General features: G+C 57.1%; 1 protein-coding gene across 1 annotated transcript in view; it reads left to right on the top strand.

The window, feature by feature from the left end:
- The window catches only part of ITIH6 (inter-alpha-trypsin inhibitor heavy chain family member 6), a 20,146-nt gene extending 3,021 nt beyond the window's left edge, over window positions 1–17,125 (top strand). Inside the window, exons 2-14 of the mRNA XM_032778889.2 lie at window positions 2,820–2,974; window positions 3,329–3,439; window positions 3,600–3,847; window positions 6,207–6,376; window positions 6,843–6,959; window positions 11,621–11,792; window positions 12,918–14,402; window positions 14,734–14,760; window positions 15,432–15,461; window positions 15,680–15,730; window positions 15,822–15,935; window positions 16,334–16,714; window positions 16,806–17,125. Of these exons, the coding sequence (XP_032634780.1) occupies window positions 2,820–2,974; window positions 3,329–3,439; window positions 3,600–3,847; window positions 6,207–6,376; window positions 6,843–6,959; window positions 11,621–11,792; window positions 12,918–14,402; window positions 14,734–14,760; window positions 15,432–15,461; window positions 15,680–15,730; window positions 15,822–15,935; window positions 16,334–16,714; window positions 16,806–17,035 (3,291 nt within the window). The 3' untranslated portion in view covers window positions 17,036–17,125. The remainder of the gene's footprint in view (window positions 1–2,819; window positions 2,975–3,328; window positions 3,440–3,599; window positions 3,848–6,206; window positions 6,377–6,842; window positions 6,960–11,620; window positions 11,793–12,917; window positions 14,403–14,733; window positions 14,761–15,431; window positions 15,462–15,679; window positions 15,731–15,821; window positions 15,936–16,333; window positions 16,715–16,805) is intronic.
- The last annotated feature ends 246 nt before the right edge of the window (window positions 17,126–17,371 follow it).

Raw genomic sequence — 17,371 nt, 5'->3', positions numbered from 1 at the left:
GATCCACAACCCCCGGTTCTGGGGACCTCTCCGTGCCCCTAGGTTCCTCAGGCATTGGCATCATAGGTAACCCTTCGTCACCCAACCTCTACCCACATAACGCCTAACTCCATACCTCCCCTCACACACTCCCCCCCCATCCATCTCACTCACGACTTCACTGCTGTGTCCCTTCCAAGCCCCGCTCCATCCGGATCCCATGGGAAGACACTTTCCACCCCCTTCCCCCCCAGATCCCCGAGGTGTGGGGGTGTGGCCCGTGCAGGAGCTGCCCTCCTGGGACCTGTCCCGCCTCAAATGGTGAAGTTGGAGATGAAGGCCGAGCCGGGGCAGGTCTCTAGGTCGAGATGCTTCCTTGGGCTCAGATGGGGTTGCCTGCTCACTGGGTCGACACGGGTGGCAGGTCAAGCGGGACCAATGGTGGAGCGGCGGAGAAGCTGGTCATGGTGCAGCTGGGCACAGAGACAGGGATTGTGTAGGGGTGTCTCCAGACAAGCCTTGCCCTGCCATGGCTTGAAAGGGTAGTGCCCGGAGGGCCCCGTCCAGAGCTAGGGAGAAGCAGGCCAGGCGTCTGGCTTCCCAGACATACGCCGCCCGGCCCCTAATATCTCAACAGGCACAAGACTTAAACATTCATTTTTTCCTGTTACGTGAAAATGGGAAGTGATTCATTCTCCCGCTTTGCCCCATGCTGCAGAAGCGGGCCTGCCCTGATCTTAGCTCCTTTTTTCGCCTAGCAAAATCCAACCAAGCTCCGACGGATCGCCCTGTGGCTGCACTCTGGGCACGTGAGGATAGGGCCTCTGGGTCGGAAGGCGGTCTGGGCATGAGTGGCGGTGGAGCCACGCCCAGCACCTCCATTGCTAAGATTATACCAGGGCCCAGGACATTACCGAAGACAACCATTAATGAGGCAGCGGACTAGTTCGGAGGGGGTCCCTAGCATAGGCATACAGCGGAATGATCCAGTGCCTCGTGCCAGCAGGTTAGAACAACCCATGATCCAGCTGAGGTCCGCCTGGGGAGTCCGTAGGGGCCAGACCAGGCCAGCGGTGATCCATCAGCCCATAGCCCATGGAGTCAGGGGGCCAGACCCCCAGCCGGTGTCCCATCAGCCAAGCCCATTAGAGTGATGGGATGCAGACCCCAAGCAGAGCACAGCTGTCTCCCACTCCAGGCCCCATGCAGCTCGCTATTGGAGGTCAATGGGAGCAGACAGGGCTTTTCAACCACGGATGTACCCTCAGTTTCCATAAGCCCCATGGAGTTAGTGGGGCCCAGACCCCCAGTCGTGTCATCAGCATCAGCTCATTAGAGTCAATGGAGCCAGACCCCAGGCGGTGTCCTCAGCCATTAGCTCCATTAGAGTTCAATGGGGCCAGCACCCAGGCGGTGTCCATCAGCATAGCTCATGGAGTTCAGTGGGTGCCAGACCCCAGCGCCGGTGTCCATACAGCCATGCCCCATGGAGTCAGTGGGGCCAGACCCCCAGCAGTGTCCATCAGCCCATCGCTCCATTAGCTCAATGGGCCAGACCCCAGGCGGCTGTCCATCAGCCATAGCTCCCTAGAGTCAATGGGGTACAGACCCTAAAACCTCCGCTAGGATCCATTGGCCATAGCTCTCATTGAAGTCATGGGTCAGACCCCAGCTGGGGTTCAGAGAATCATAGAATATAGGATTAGAAGAGACCTCAGGAGGTGTCTAGTCGCAACCCCTGCCAAGCAGGACCAAACCCAACTAAAATCATCCCAGCCAGGCTTTGTCCAAGCCTGACCTTAATACATTAAGGATGGAGATTTCCACCACTCCCTAGGGAACCTCCCAGGGCTTCACCCACTCTAGGGAATGTGTTTCCTAATATTCCAACTGACCTCCCCCACTGGCTTGAGACCACACGCCCTTGTCGTATCTGCCACCACTGAGACAACAGCCAACTCCATCCTCTGGAACCCCTTTCAGGTGCTGAAAGCAGCCATCAAAATCCCACTCACTCTTCTTCTGCAAGACTACACGTGGGGGTCTGGCCCCATTGACTCTAATGGAGCTATGGCTGATGGACACCGCCTGGGGGTCTGGCCCCATTGACTCTAATGGAGCTATGGCTGATGGACACCGACTGGGGGTCTGGCCCCACTAACTCCATGGGGCTATGGCTGATGGACACTGCTTGGGGGTCTGGCCCCATTGACTCTAATGGAGCTATGGCTGATGGACACTGCTTGGGGGTCTGGCCCCATCGACTCTAATGGGGCTATGGCTGATGGACACCGGCTGGGGGTCTGGCCCCACTGACTCCATGGGGCTATGGCTGATGGACACCGGCTGGGGGTCTGGCCCCACGGACTCCCCAGGGCTGGACCTCAGCTGGGATCTGGGTTGTTTCATGCTGGCAGAGGCACTGGATCTCCGCTGTAGCTAAGCAGGGCCCCCGCTGGAACATGGCCGCTCCTCATGTGCTTCGTTGGGTGAGCTCCAGACTCACGCAGCCGCCTCCGACCCAGAGCCCAGGGCCAGTGCAGCCAGCAGGCGATCCGTCGGGGGCTGGTGGATTTTGCTAGGAAAAAGGAGCTAGATCAGGCAGGGCCCGCTTCTGCAGTCATGGGGCAGCGGGAGAATGTCACTTCCCATTTCACTAACAGGAATGAATGTTTAGTTCTTGTGCATTAGAACAGGGGCACGGGGCGGTGTCTGGGAGCCAGGACGCCTGGCTTCTCTCCCTAGCTCTGGACGGGGCCCTCCGGGCACACTCCTTTCAGCCATGGGCAGGGCAAGGCTTTCTGGAGACACCCCCTACACATCCCTGTCTCTGTGCCCAGCTCACCATGACCAGCTTCTCCGTCCGCTCCACCATTGTGTCCCGCTATGCCTCCACCCGTGTTCGGACCCAGCTGAGCAACCCCCATGCTGAGCCCAAGGAAGCCATCTTCGACCTAGACCTGCCCGGCTCGGCCTTCATCTCCAACTTCACCATGTGAGGCCGGGACAGGTCCCGGGCGGGCAGCTCCTGCGGCCACACCCCCACACCTCGGGGATGGGGGGGGAAGGGGGTTGGAAATGTCTTCCCATGGGATCCGGGATGGAGCGGGGCTGGAAGGGACACAGCAGTGGAGGAGAGTGTGAGTGAGATGGATGGGGGGGGGAGTGTGTGGAGGGGAGGTATGGGAGGGGATGGGGATGGAGAGGTGGGGAGAGGGATGGAGGAGTGGGAATGGGGACGGAGGGTCCCCAGAACCGGGTCTGATCAAGGAGACCTACCCCCACTGTGTCTGCTGCTATTTGGCAGATTTAAGGCCATGTCCCATAATCCCCCTCTCTTCCATCCTAGCACCATCAACAATAAACTCTATGTGGCTGAGGTGAAAGAGAAGCATCAAGCCAAGAAGATGTATGACAAGGCCCGGAGACAGGGCCAGACTGCAGCTCATGTTGGCACTAGGTGAGAGCCCGGCAGCTAGTGGTTAGAGCAGGCTGCTGGGAGCCAGGACTCCTGGGTTCTCTCCCCAGCTCTGGGAGGGGAGTAGGGTCTAGTGAGTGGAGCAGTGGGGCCTGGGAGCCAGGTCTCCTGGGTTCTATTTCTGGCTTTGCCCCTTTCCCAGGGATCGAGAGACAGAGAAGTTCCGGGTCTCTGCCAGCGTAGCAGCCGGAAGCCAGGTGTCCTTCGAGCTGAGCTACGAGGAGCTGCTGCAGCGGCACCTGGGCAAGTACCAGCATGCTGTGAGCGTGCGTCCCCAACAGGTGGTGGGGAACCTCACCGTGGAGGTGAGCATCTCGGAGCGCACCGGCATTGACTACGTCCACGTGCTGCCCCTCCGCACCAGCCGCTTGCTCACCAATACCTTGCGAGGTACATACGGTTCACACCTCTGCAAGCGCTCGGCTCAGGCTCTCTGCACACTCAGGCAGGCATTGGTGCATCTGTTACATTTTTGATCTTTTCTCCCCAACCCTGTGGCCTAGAAACTTACTCTTCCTTTTTTTCTTTTTTTTAACCTGAAAGCTGGAATTCTGCTGCTGTTCGGTGGCCCGAGAGCCCTGGCATATTTGTGACTGTTCCCCCATCACTCAGGATACAAGTCACCTTGTTGCCGTCTGCCTCTAGCAAGAGAGAATCTTTCTTCTGGCAGCCACTCCAGCACTCCCCTCTGGGCTGGGCCAGCCCCAACTTCACCGGGCACCCACTCCCCGAGTTCCCCCACGTTACCTCTCCCCTGAAATCCCCATCCTTGGCCCCCCAAGTGGCGTGTGCTCCAGTTTACTAGCTTTCTCTTACCCCCGCACCCCTGTGTAACACAGAGCACTCGTGGGTGCTTCTAGAAAAAGGCTCATGAAAGTAAAGTAAGGCTCAAGACTGAACTAAAACCATTGATGGAAACAAGTGGGTACCAACCTAGATCCTGAAATTCCAACCTGGGTCTAGCCTTATGGGTCATTCCCTCTCCTAGCTAATCAAGTGGGATTTCCCCCAGGTCAGCGTTTTTTGCCTCCCTCCGTGCCATGGGCGAGGGAGGCTCTGAGCCTGCGATGTGCAGGAGATCAGGCTGGGTGACGCTGATGGTCCCTGAGAGGTGACGTGGCACCTCGGAGTTTGCCAGGGATAATTTTGAGAGGGAGCAGGACAGCTCAATTAGCTGATGAGTAGTAAGGCTCTTTGGTGATACATTTCTCCTCCAAGCCCAGCCAACCTGCATTAGTAGGAACATATTGGCCCCAGGACTGGCACTAGAGTTTCTCGCGCCCTAGGCACATGGCCATTTCGCTGCCCCCGCGCGCTGCTCCCGCGGCTCCGGTGGAGCTGCCGCAGCCATTTCTGCAGAGGGTCCGTTGGTCTGCGGCTCCGGTGGAGCTGCCGCAGCCGTGCCTGCGGGAGGTCCACCGGAGCCACGCGGGACCAGCGGACCATCCGCAGCCATGCCTGTGGCAGCTCCACTGGAGCTGCAGACCAATGGACCCTCCTCAGGCACGACTGCGGCAGGTCCACCGGAGCCGCCTGCCACCCTCCCCCCCGGCAAAATGCCCGCCCCCGAAAATCCTGGCGCCCTAGGCGATTGCCTAGTTCACCTCAATGGAAGTGCCGGCACTGATTGGCCTTTAACTGTTCCCCGTTTGACTGTCTTGCAAGGTCCCGAGGCCTGACAAGTTACGAGCTTTCTGTAGACACCTCCCATGAAATACCCTGCACGATCTAGAATTGCAGATCTCAAGGCCAGATGAGATTGTTGTGACCATCCCATCTGACCTCCTTTGTAACATGTTGGAGAGCTGCCCCAAGCCATGCCTAGAGCAAGGCTTATGTAAAAAAGATCCTGTCTTGATGGAAAAGTCACCAGTGCTGGAGAATCCAGCACCACTCTTGGGAACCTGTTAAAACTGACACCTGATTTCCTCTCTGAATTGGTCTAGCTTCAGCGTCCAGCCCTTGGGTCGGGTTAGCCCTCCCTCTCCTGGACCGAAAAGCCTGTTGTTAAATATTTGTGGGAGGGATAGGTCAGTGGTTTGAGCATTAGCCTGCTAAACCCAGGATTGTGAGTTCAGCCCTTGAGGGGGGGCACTTAGGGAACTGGGGTAAAGATCTGTCTGGGGATTGGTCCCCCTTTGAGCAGGGAGTTGGACTAGATACCTCCTGAGGTCCCTTCCAACCCTGAGATTCTATGATTTGTGCCCTGTGTAGGGACTTCTAGTGGGGATCACGGCACCACTTCACCTTCTCTTTGTTACACGAACGAGATTGAGCTCCGGGAGCCCCTCGCTCTCAGGCCAGCTCCCTATCGCTTGTAGTGTTCTTGTGGCATTAGCTTTCTGGACCCTGGCACCGCACTAGGAGTTCCTGTTCCGCTGATTCTCCCCCACGACCCACAGTGTCACTGGTTGCCAGGAAAGAGGCCCCCCACCTGTAAGGCCAGCCAGCGTGCCTTGTTCCCAGAGGGACATGTGTCCCTGGAGCCACTTTGGCCTGCACCCAGTGGCCACCCAGCTTGCTCTGTATCCGTGACCCAGCCCCTTCCCTATTTCCCACTCCCCCAGTCTTGGCATTTCACCAGTGAGGATTTTCTGTTTCCTTCCAGGACATTGAGAGAGACGGGCTGGGGCTGGTGGAATGAGTTTGTCAGGTCTGCAGGGAGAACTCTAAGGGCAGGGGACCGTGTGCCACGGGGTCCCTGTCTCCCAGCCTCCATCCAGCCCTCATTACCATGGCTTCTTCGCAGGGGACGCCAATGTGCCACCATCCACCTGGGTGGAGAAGGGGAGCCACTGCACCTGGGTTGTCTTCACCCCGACCCCGCAGGAACAGGCAGCTTTCTCCAGCTCGGGCATCCTGGGGGACTTTGTGGTACAGTACGACGTGGCCATGCCAGATGTGGCTGGGGACGTGCAGGTGAGGAGTGTCTGGAACTGAGATCTAACGGCCGGGGGAGAAGAGGGTGGGGAGGGGATGAGAGCCAGGGAATAGAGAACAGGGAACATCCCACAGAGGAGGGGAGCAGATAGACACATCTAGGGGTTGAGGGATGGGCATGGGGGGGAAGGGAGGGATGGATGGGATGTGTGGGGATGGAGGGATGGAGCGGGGGGGGGATGGAGGGATGGATGGGGTGTGAGGAGGAGGCAGGGATGGGACGGTGTGTGCGGGGGATGGATGAGGGGTGGGGGAGAGGAGGGAAGGGGTGTGCATGGGGAGGGATGGATGCCCAGGCAAAAGGGTATGTATGACCCCCACACCCAGGCACCTGCTGCCTCTCTCATGGGTTCCCCTCACCACCACACCAGCATGTGGTGGGTGTCCTGTGCCCTGGGCCGCCGCAGCCTCATGCCTCGGCCCCGCACCCTCCCCTCTCCGGCAGATCTACAACGGCTACTTCGTTCACTACTTCGCCCCCCGCGGCCTGCCCCCCATGCAGAAGAACGTGGTGTTTGTCATCGACGTCAGCGGCTCCATGCATGGCACCAAGATGAAGCAGGTGAGAGGGTGGACATTGCCCATAGACCAGACCAGTGGGGAGGGGGCAGCCAGGAGAGCTGAGCTCAGCTGGGGGGACAGAGATGGAAGCATCCGCCCCCGCAACAGCAGGCCTCTCAGGACATGGGTCAACATCCATGCAAATGAAGCCGTGGTCTGATTTGCATATCTATGCATATTCATCTGCCTCATTAGACAATTTCCAATCCATTACCTGGTCCATCCCCCCTCAAATCTGTCAGCTCCGCGTTTGAATGGGTCAGAAAACAGAAATGCCAAATTTCCGTTTTCTTTCGGAGTTGAGATCTCGAAATTTTATACCAGCTGGAAATTCTGAAAAAATTCCAGGTGTTAATGTTGGCTCCTTTGCGTTTGATGGCGTGGAAGCAACCCAAGGGCTTCGGTGTAACACAGTGGAGGATAAATACAGTACAGAGCTCATATTTCTATGTATGGCATCGGTTTCTATACGGTCTAACTAGATCCAGTGGCTGGATGTTGAAACGGGACAAATTCAGACTGGAAATAAGGTGTCATGGGAGGGGACTCACCCATTGGAACAACTGACCAAGGATCGTGCTGGATTGTCCGTCGCTGGCAGAGGTTCTTCTGAAAGCTCCACTCTCAGAATGATTTGGAGGCAAATCTAGATACATTCGTGGAGGTTAAATCCATTAATGGCTAGTAGCCAGGCTGGGTAAGGAATGGGGTCCCTGGCCCCTGTTTGTCAGCGGGTGGAGATGGATGGCAGGAGAGAGATCACTTGATCATCACCTGTTGGGTTCACTCCCTCTGGGGCACCTGGCATTGACCAGTCGGCAGACAGGACACTGGGCTAGATGGACCTTTGGTCTGACCCAGTCTGGCCATTGTTATGTTAGGTCTAGGTCAAACTAGATCGCAATGACGTGAAAACCGAGGAATCTGACTCTTCCCGTTCAGATGAGTGTTAGAGCTGGGTGAAATGTTTGGGTTGAATAGTTCTCGAAAGATGCGAACAAATTCAGCCAATTGTTTCAGCTGGGAAAAAAACCGCAAACTAGTCAACTGAGCGTTTTGACGTTTTCTTTTGAAATTTAGCTGGGTTTGTTTATTCCGAAATATTAAAACAAAATGTTTAGTTCAACCCAGAACTTTTTTTCCTCGATTTTTTTGGTTCAGCCACCAAAGTGAAAATTCCGGGGGTTGCTGAGTTATAATAACAGAAAAGCCTACAGGAAATGAAGTGATAAAGTCAAAAGGAAACGTTGAACTGCTCGTTTCGTCATTGTTGAAGCAATATACTTTGTTAAATATGCTAATCCGTATAAACTAAGAGAAAATACCTATCGGGTGGAATCCTGTTGCAAACAAGCATCGCAAATATGCAGACTGCCTGCTTGGTGAAACCAAAACAAGATTCTTTTTCCCCAGTGAGATTTGTTGGTGAAATGAGGAAGTTCAAGAGGCTGAGGAGGAAAAGAAAAAAAAGTGTTTAAAACTGTGACAGGCGATGCTCCAACAGCAGGATTTTTCAGTAGTAGAAAAAAGCCAAAAGGATATTGAAGAAAGAGGTGACAGCTGCTAATGCTAAGGCCGTGGAAGGCTTATATACCCATCTTGAAACAAAGGAGGATGAGAGAAAAATATATAGACTGGCAAAGCCCCTCGTTAAGAGAACTAAAGACACTGGTGAAATCAAAGTCATTAAAGATGAAACTGGAAATACGTTAATCAATGAGAAACAGCTTCAAGAAGGGTGGAGAAATTATTTTGAAAGGCTCATGAGTGAAGAGAACCCAAGAGAACCGTAGAATCATAGAAATGTCGGGCTGGAAGGGACCTTAAGAAGTCATCAAGTCCAGCCCCCTGCACTGAGTCAGGACCAAGTAACCCTAGACCATCCCTGGCAAAGGTTTGTCTAACCTGTCCTTAAAAATCTACAGTGACGGGGATTCCACAGCCTCCCTTGGACACCTGTTCCAGAACTTCCCTACCCTTAGAGTTGGAAAAAATTGCCTACTATATAATATAAATCTCCCTGGCTGCAGATGAAGCCCATTGCTTCTTGTCCTACCTGCACTGGACGTGAAGAACAACTGATCACCGTTCTCTTTATAACAGCCCATAACCAATCTGAAGACTTATCAGGTCCCCCCTCAGTCTTCTTTTCTCAAGACTAAACATGCCCAGTTTTTGTAATCGCTCCTCATGGGTCAGGTTTTCTAAACCTTGTAAGCGACCCCAGGGGCTGGTGGCATCAGTCCTGAAAGAAGTTGCACAAGCTTTGAGAAACAGGAAAAATAGCAGTGGATCAGCAGAATTATGGAAGTGCTGGGGCATGAATGGCTGATTTTATTGGCACGGCCATTTAATGGCATCAGGACTGAGAAGATGCCTGCTGCCTGGAGGATGTTCACACTCATACCAATATTTAAGAGAAAAGGAGACGTACCTGACTGTGGTGAATCATAGACCTCATGGTGAAGATCTGGGAGAAAGTTATGGATAAGAGAAGAGAGCAGTAAAGGGCAGACACAATTTGGATTCCTGCCAGGCGAGCCAACGATGGACACTGGCTTTGCATTAAGATTGGGGGGAAATTGAGAGAAAGAAGAGACACCCTGCACATGGTATTCATTGCTCTTGAGAACGCTTATGACCGTGTTCCAAGGGGAGTCATCTAGTGGTGCAGGAGAACGAAACCAATCCCTGAAGACTACATCTGACTCCTCCAGAACCCTGCAGTGATGGTGTTAGCAGAGTCACAAGGCCATGTGCAGAAACTGAACCGTTTCTAGCTAGAGAGGGAGTATGTCGGGGCTTTGCATGATGCGCTTTTTGTTCACCTTGGTGCTCAGTGTGTCTAGAGGTTGGCACCCTGCTGATGATGGATGGCTCGTGTGGCAGAGGAACCAGAAGACAGTTCAGAGATGGATGTGCGTGCTTGAACGAAATGGGATGAAAATCAGCCAAAATCAAGCAGAACACAGGGTGTGTAGATTCGGTGATACTTTGTAGGAAAACAACTGTGCTCATGTGTATCAGAGACACAAGAGGTTTGGCTACACTTGCAAGTTAGAGTGCATTAAAGCACCCCCGGGCGCCCTAACTGCTGAGGTGTCCACACTGGCAAGGCACGTAGAGCACTTGGACTCTCCAGCTGGAGTGCTCCTGGGAATCCAGCTCCACAAGAAGCATAAAGCTTGCCACGTCCTGGCTGAAACGCCCGGGTGTCAGTGTGGACAAGGTGTTGCATTACTGCGCTGTGATTGACCTTTGGAAATGTCCCATAATCCCCTGAAGTCAAGTGGCCGCTCTTGTCGTTGTTTTGAACTTGGCTGGAGGAATGTGGACATCCTCTTTCAAAGCTCCATTTCTGACAGCCAGCTGCTTATCTGCTCCGGGACAAAGCAAACCATTACTGTGGAGTGCTGCTGTTGGGTGGGGGGTGGGGGGGGCCTGCTGGTGTCTGAACTTCCAAGACAGCAGGCTGACACACTCCCAGCCTCACAAAAACCAACTCTCTCTCTCCCCCCATACACACAACACACTCCCTTTCTCACTCCACCCGCACCCCATTTGAAAAGCACGTTGCAGCCACTTGCACACTGGGAAAGCTACCGCAATGCCCTGCTCTCTGTGGCGTTGCAAGAGCTACTAATGTGGCCATGCCAGTGTGCTTGCAGCTGACAGTGGAAACACAGGGCGGCGTTTTCCCTGCTGCGCTCTCCGAAGGCGGGTTTAAATCCCAGCGCGCTGCATCTGCAAGTGTAGCCAAGCCTTAAGGTGGTGAATCTTTTCTCTTTTATTTGAACAACTTTGAAAGCTTGTCTCCCCAGCCAAAGTTGGTCCAATGAAAGATATGACTTCACCCATCATGTCTCAGATCTCCTGGGACCAACGTGGCTACAACCCTGTGTAGATGTGTGTGCATATATGAGACAGAACATACCTAGAACACACATGAATATAATATGCTATAATATAGACTTACAGATATACATGTAGATGTAATTGTGGATCCACAGCCACATATCTATGTAGAGAATATCCCATTGTAATATAGTTATAATGAAATTCGCACATAGCTATCGTAGATCTACATCCAGATACACAAATAAAATCTGACTGGGCCGTTATAATGTGTATAATTATGTGGGGATTTTCTAGCTCCAGGTGAGGCGTCACTCTATAAATACATGTGTCTGACGCAGTGGGTATTCACCCACGAAAGCTCATGCTCCAGTACGTCTGTTAGTCTATAAGGTGCCACACAGGACTCTGTTGCTTTTTTACAGATCCAGACTAACACGGCCACCCCTCTGGGTCTATAAATACAGCGTAGATAGGCTCTCCTCTTTTCTGTAGTGTGTTCTGGTACAGAGCGAATTCTCCCGCTAGGTAGAATTGTGTGTGTGTGTGTGTGTGTCCCCGACACACATCAGTATGTGTTTGTGTATCCCATACCACACATAACGCAGATCAGTGGAACACCACCCCACAATCCCACGATGAAACGAAATGACAGAGCCAGACCAGTTGGTGCCTCCTTTCCCCATCAAAACCCTTGCTGAAATCCATCCTTTCCACCCTGTCCCCCTAATCCTGCCCTGCCCCTCACCTCCCTACCCCCCAGAACTCCCCTAGGCAAGGCCAGCCATGCTGCATTTCTGCCCCCAGACCAAGAAGGCCATGCACATCATCCTGAGCGACCTCCACCCAGACGACTGCTTCAATATTGTCACTTTCTCCGATACTGTCCACGTGTGGAAGGCCGAGCGCTCCATCCCAGCCACAGCCCACAACATCCGCAGTGCCAAGGACTACGTCCACAGGATGGAAGCTGATGGATGTGAGTCACTGGGGGACCAGGGGGGGCTCCTGCAGCTGGGGCTCCTGCCCCACTCCTCACGGCACCCCCTGGGAACTCCCCCACAGGCAGGGCTCCTGCCTCGCTCCCCACGGCACCTCTTGGGAACTCCCCCACAGACGGGGCTCCTGCCCCACTCCGCACAGGATGCAGAAATTATACTATATTAGAAATGATCATAACACACTTGAGCACAAGTCAGTAGAAGGAGTGAGGTTGGGTGGAGTGGGAGCAGAGGGGGTGCGAGCCAGGACTCCTGGGTTCTCTCCCTGGCTCTGGGAGGGGAGTGGGGACTGGTGGGGTCAGAGCAGAGGGGGCTGGGAGCCAGGACTCCTGGGTTCTCTCCCTGGCTCTGGGAGGGGAGTGGGGTCTGGTGGTTAAAGCGGGTAGGGCGCTGGGAGCCAGGACTCCTGGGTTCCCTCCCTGCCTCTGGGAGAGGAGCGGGGTGTAGTGCCGGGGTTCTCAAACTTAATTGTACCACGACCCTCTTCTGACAGCAGACATGACTACATGATCCCAGGACCGGGGACCGAAGCCTGAGTCTGCCCGAGTCCCACTGCTCTGGGTAGGGGGCCAAAGCTGAAGCTCAAAGGCCTGCAACCTGAGCCCTGCCACCCAGAGCTGAAGCCGTCGGGCTTTGGCTTGGGCAGTGGGGCTTGGACTTCAGCCCCAGGCCCCAGCAAGTCTAAGCCAGCCCTGGTGACCCCATTCAAAAGGGGTCGCGACCCACTTTGGGGTCCCAACTCACAGTTTGAGAATCACTGGTCTAGTGCTTAGAGAAGGGGGGCTGAGAGACAGAACTCCTGGGTTCTTTCCCTGGCTCTGAGAAGGGAGTGGGGTCTAGTGGTTAGAGCTGGGGAGCTGGGAGCCAGGATTCCTGGGTTCTCTCCCTGGCTCTGGGAGGGGAGTAGGGGCTGGTGGTTAGAGCTGGGGGGCTGGGAGCCAGGACTCCTGGGTTCTCTCCCCAGCTCTGGGAGGGGAGTGGGGACTGGTGGGTTAAAGCGGCGGGGGGCTAGGAGCCAGGACTCCTGGGTTCTCTCCCCAGCTCTGGGAGGAGGTTCAATGGAAGGCTGCAAATCAGGATCCTTCTGCCTTTCCCCTCCTCAGGGACCGACATCAACAAAGCCCTGCTGGAGGCCGCCTCGGTGCTGACCCAGGGCATGCCAGAGCTATCCCCCCGGCGGATCCCACTGCTCATCTTCCTGACGGACGGGGAGCCCACGGCGGGCGTGACCTCAGGCACTCGCATCCTGGCCAACATCCGGCAGGCCCTGGGTGGCTCCGTCTCGCTGTTCGGCCTGGCCTTTGGGGACGACGCCGACTACGGGCTGCTGCGGCGCCTGGCGCTTGAGAACCGGGGCGTGGCCCGGCGTATCTACGAGGACGCTGACGCCGCCCTGCAGCTCGCCGGCTTTTATGATGAGATCGCCAGCCCACTGCTGTACGATGTGGCCCTGTCCTACCGCGATGGCGCCGAACTCACCCGCACCCTCTTCCCCCACTACTTCCAGGGCGCCGAGCTGGTGGTGGCCGGGCGGCTGGCCCCAGGGGCCACCGAGCTGCACGTTGAGGCTGCGGGCCACGGGCACACCAGGCAGCTGAGGCTGGAGAACGATATCTCAGCCAACGCCACAGAGGCTGCCCCGTTCGGCTGCTCTCCGGACCTGGGGCAGATTGGGCGATTTGTCCAGCGCCTCTGGGCCTACTTCACCATCCAGGAGCTGCTCCAGGCCCGGTTCCACTCCAACGACACCGCTGCGCGCCGGTTGCTCACTGAAAAGGCCACCAACCTCTCGCTGAAGTATAACTTCGTCACGCCCGTCACCTCGCTGGTGGTGGTCAAGCCAGAGGAGGAGGAGAGAACCACAGCTCGGGCCATGCCAGGGGCTCCTGGCACACCCCTGGTCACCATGGCGGCCCACCGTGGCACCAAAGCTTCTGGAGTCATGCCCACTCCGGGGGCTACATCCACCTCGCTCTCTGATGGTGCCACCAAAGCTGCCACAGCCCTCCCCACCCTAGCCAGAGCCACGCCCATCCCAGGAGCATCTGGCACGTCCCAGGATGCCTCCAAACGAGCCCGAACCACGCTGGCACCTGGCACTGCCACGACATTGCCACCTCCTCCCACGGCCCACAGTGTCACCAAAGCAGCCAGAACCACACTTGGAAGAGCACCCAAAGCTGGGAACCCCAGGGCCACGACTCATCCACTGCCGAGCCCAGGATCAGCCACGGCACCCCCCTCCGGCCAGCAGGAGATGCCCCTGCAGTGGGCCACCAAGCGCCAGCCACATCCCAGAACAGAGAGGGCCCCCTTCTCGTGGGGCACAGCAGCTCCCACAGCCTGGACTGTCACAGATGCCTGGACTGGCAACAGCACAGCTGCCACCAGCCCGGGGCCCAATGCCACCACCCCCAGGGTGGAGTCCAAGGGCCCCTGGGGCACACCAGCCACTGACCTCAGCCAGTGGCTGCTGCTGCTGCCGGCAGAGTCAGAGCTGCTGTCAGCAAAGGACGTGGCTGAGAAATTCGTGGAGTCCCTCCACCCACCGCCCGTGTACAGCTTTGTGGCGGCCAAAGGAGAGAAGGGTGGGGATCGCGTCCCCTCCCGCCTGCCCCATGGCTGGGAGCCCCCTCCCTCGCTGTCCCCCAGCCCATGCTCTCCACGCCACCCACCTCTCCCATGGGCAGGATCCCTCCCCTGCTCCCCACGCCCCACTGCCGGGATCTCCCCCACTTGCCAGAATCCCTCCCTGACTCCCTCCTCGGCCTGTGCTCCCCACGCTGCCTCTGGCCCACTGCTGGGATCCCCTCTCAACTCCCCCCTGGCCTGTGCTCCCCACGCTGCTCCCACCCCACTGCCAGGAATCCCCCCACCCTGAATTGCATGGATGTTTATTCTGGCTCTCTCTCCCTACAGGTGTCCTGGATTATGAAGACTACTCAGGTAACCCCACACCCTGGCCCACACGCTCTTCCCGGGGTGGGCTAGCCAGGCAGGTTGGTGGGGAGGGGTCTACTGGCTGGCTGGCCCTTAGAAGGGAAATCCCGCTCAGCCTAGCTCTTTAAAACCAGGAATGCTGGGAGTTGTAGTTCCTGGGAGCAAGACCAGCTGAGAATTAGAATCATATACTATCAGGGTTGGAAGGAACCTCAGGAGGTATCTAGTCCAACCCCCAGATCCCTAAATGACCTCCCCGAGGATTGAACTCACAGCCCTGGGTTAGCAGGCCAATGCTCAAACCAATTGGGCAGGTCCTTTTCCCTGCCAGACACAGCTGCACTGACGCCTGAAGGAGCAAGGCAGGGATTTAAGGGGTGGGGCTCTGAGATGAGGCCTCAACCCTCCAGCACATCACTGAGCAATTGGCTCAGGCTCTCTGCAAACTCAGGCAGGCACCAATCCCATTTTCCACCTTTTCTCCCCAACTGTGAAAGCTAGAAACTTCATATTTTTTTAAACTGACCGCTGACATTCTGCAGCCACCATGAGTGGCCTGAAGCCAGGGTGGGGGGCATGCTGTTGGCATCCAGCCCCCTCACACTAAGTGAGCCAGCTTCACCATTGATTGCCAGTCAGCCTCACGCGCCCACCCTGACTCTGCCTTTCCCTTCCAGACTTGTTAGAGGAACAGGACGGCGACACAGGTATGTTTCAGGTCTGGGCAGGGGGGAGACTCAGCAGTTTCCTGTGGGTCCTCAGCCACGGCCCGTTGTGGTCACTCTGGGCTGCACCAGACCTGGCCAGCCGTGCCCATGCTGCTCTGGAGAGGGAAGAGGATGCCCAAGGATTGGGGGGGGGGGGGGGGTGAATGCTACATCACCAAACTGGCTATAATCCTCTCTTCTCTCCCCCTTACCCCCAGCTGGCATGGCAGACTTGGCTGGTGCCAAGTTCTTCACTTTCTCCTCCTCAGGTAAGGCTGCCCAGACACCCAGGTGATGGTTGGGGGAGGGGGCAGACTGGTTCCCCCCTCCCCTTGCTCCACTCCTTGCTCTGCCTTGCAGTGGATGGAGACCCTCACTTTGTGGCACGGCTGCCCGGCTCCCCTGAGACCCTGTGCTTTACCCTGGATGGGCACCCAGGAGATGTGCTCCAGCTGGTGACTGACCCCCGCAGCGGTGAGACCCCCACCCCACAGCTCAGCGCCCCAGGACTCCTGGGTTCTTCCTGGCTCTGGGACGGGAGTGGGGTCTAGTGGTTAGAGCAGGGGAGCTGGGAGCCAGGACTCCTGGGTTCTCTCCCTGGCTGTGGGAGGGGAGTGGGGGCTGGTGGTTAGAGTGGTGGGGCTTGGGGCCAGGATTCTTGGGTTCTCCCTGGCTCTGGGAGGGGAGTGGGGTCTGGTGGTTAGAGCAGGGGGGGCTCGGGGCCAGGACTCCAGAGTTCTCTCTCCTGCTCCAATGGCGAAGGTCCTGGAGCAGCTGTGGTGCCATAGGGACCGGGGGGTGAGTGATGGGGAGGAGACGGGGATCCCTGATGGCTCAGTGACCACGGCGTGCCCTGTGATCTCTCCCCCCAGGGCTGTCAGTCCATGCCCACCTGGTTGGTGCCCCCCCATGGCCGGGCTCGGCAGATCGGCCACGCACCTACTTAGACACTATCACGGTGCGGGTGGGGCCTCCCCGGCTCCGCTATGTGATCACCGTGACGCTCCAGGGCGTGGAGCTGCAGGGGGAGGGAGCCCTGGATCTGCCCTTCGACCGCCCGGCCTGGGTCAGCCGCCCCAGGCTGGGCGTGCGGGTGGGGCCGGGCACCAACGTGACGCTGCAGCTGGGCGCCGGGCTGGAGTTCGTGGTCCAGCGCCATCGGTACGGCCACCCCAGCCCCCTGCAGAGAGACCACCTGGGCTTCTATGTGCTGGACGGCAGCGGGCTCTCGGCCCAGGCCCGTGGGCTACTGGGTAAGGGGCTCTGGGCCCTCCTTCCCCTCCCCCTTTGTCCTGCCACCAGGAGGCTCCCACCATTCACCCCCTGTCCCCTCTCGCCCTGCAGGTCAGTTCCAGAACGCTGACATCCGACTGCAGCCAAGTGCCGGGGAGCGGCCCGCCCGGCTGCAGAGGGGGGGGGCCACGGTGCCGGCCACGCGGGTCACCAAGCTGCTGAAGGACTCGCCCCTGCCGGCCCACCACGCCCCCTGCTGGCTGGTGAAGGGCAGCAACATGGAGGCCCTGCTGGGCGGGGCCTACGGCGCCTTCGTGGTCCCTCATCCACAGGAGGTGTGAGGCCAGGGGGTGTGGCCCAGCCACTGACAGGGTGGGGGCTGCTCCATGTCCTGTCGCTGAGACGACCCCCCCATCCGAGTAGGACATGGCTTGTGGATTTAAGGTGGAATCATCCCTCTCCCCCCTCCAATTGTGGATTTAACGTGGACTCGTCCCTGTCCCTGTTTCCTGCAGTTTGTGGATTTCATGGGGAATTCTCCCTCCCCACCATATGGATTTAAGGTGGAATCCTCCTGACCTGCCGTGGATTGTGGATTAACAGTGGAGTGTCCCCTTGCCACACGCCTGCTGAACTAAGGTGGATCCCACCTTCCAGTGAATGGACATGGATCTTTA

Source organism: Chelonoidis abingdonii, chromosome 11 (genome assembly GCF_003597395.2).
Source record: "Chelonoidis abingdonii isolate Lonesome George chromosome 11, CheloAbing_2.0, whole genome shotgun sequence".
NCBI classification, from domain to species: Eukaryota; Metazoa; Chordata; order Testudines; family Testudinidae; genus Chelonoidis; species Chelonoidis abingdonii.
This window is presented reverse-complemented; position numbering and strand designations above follow the sequence as displayed.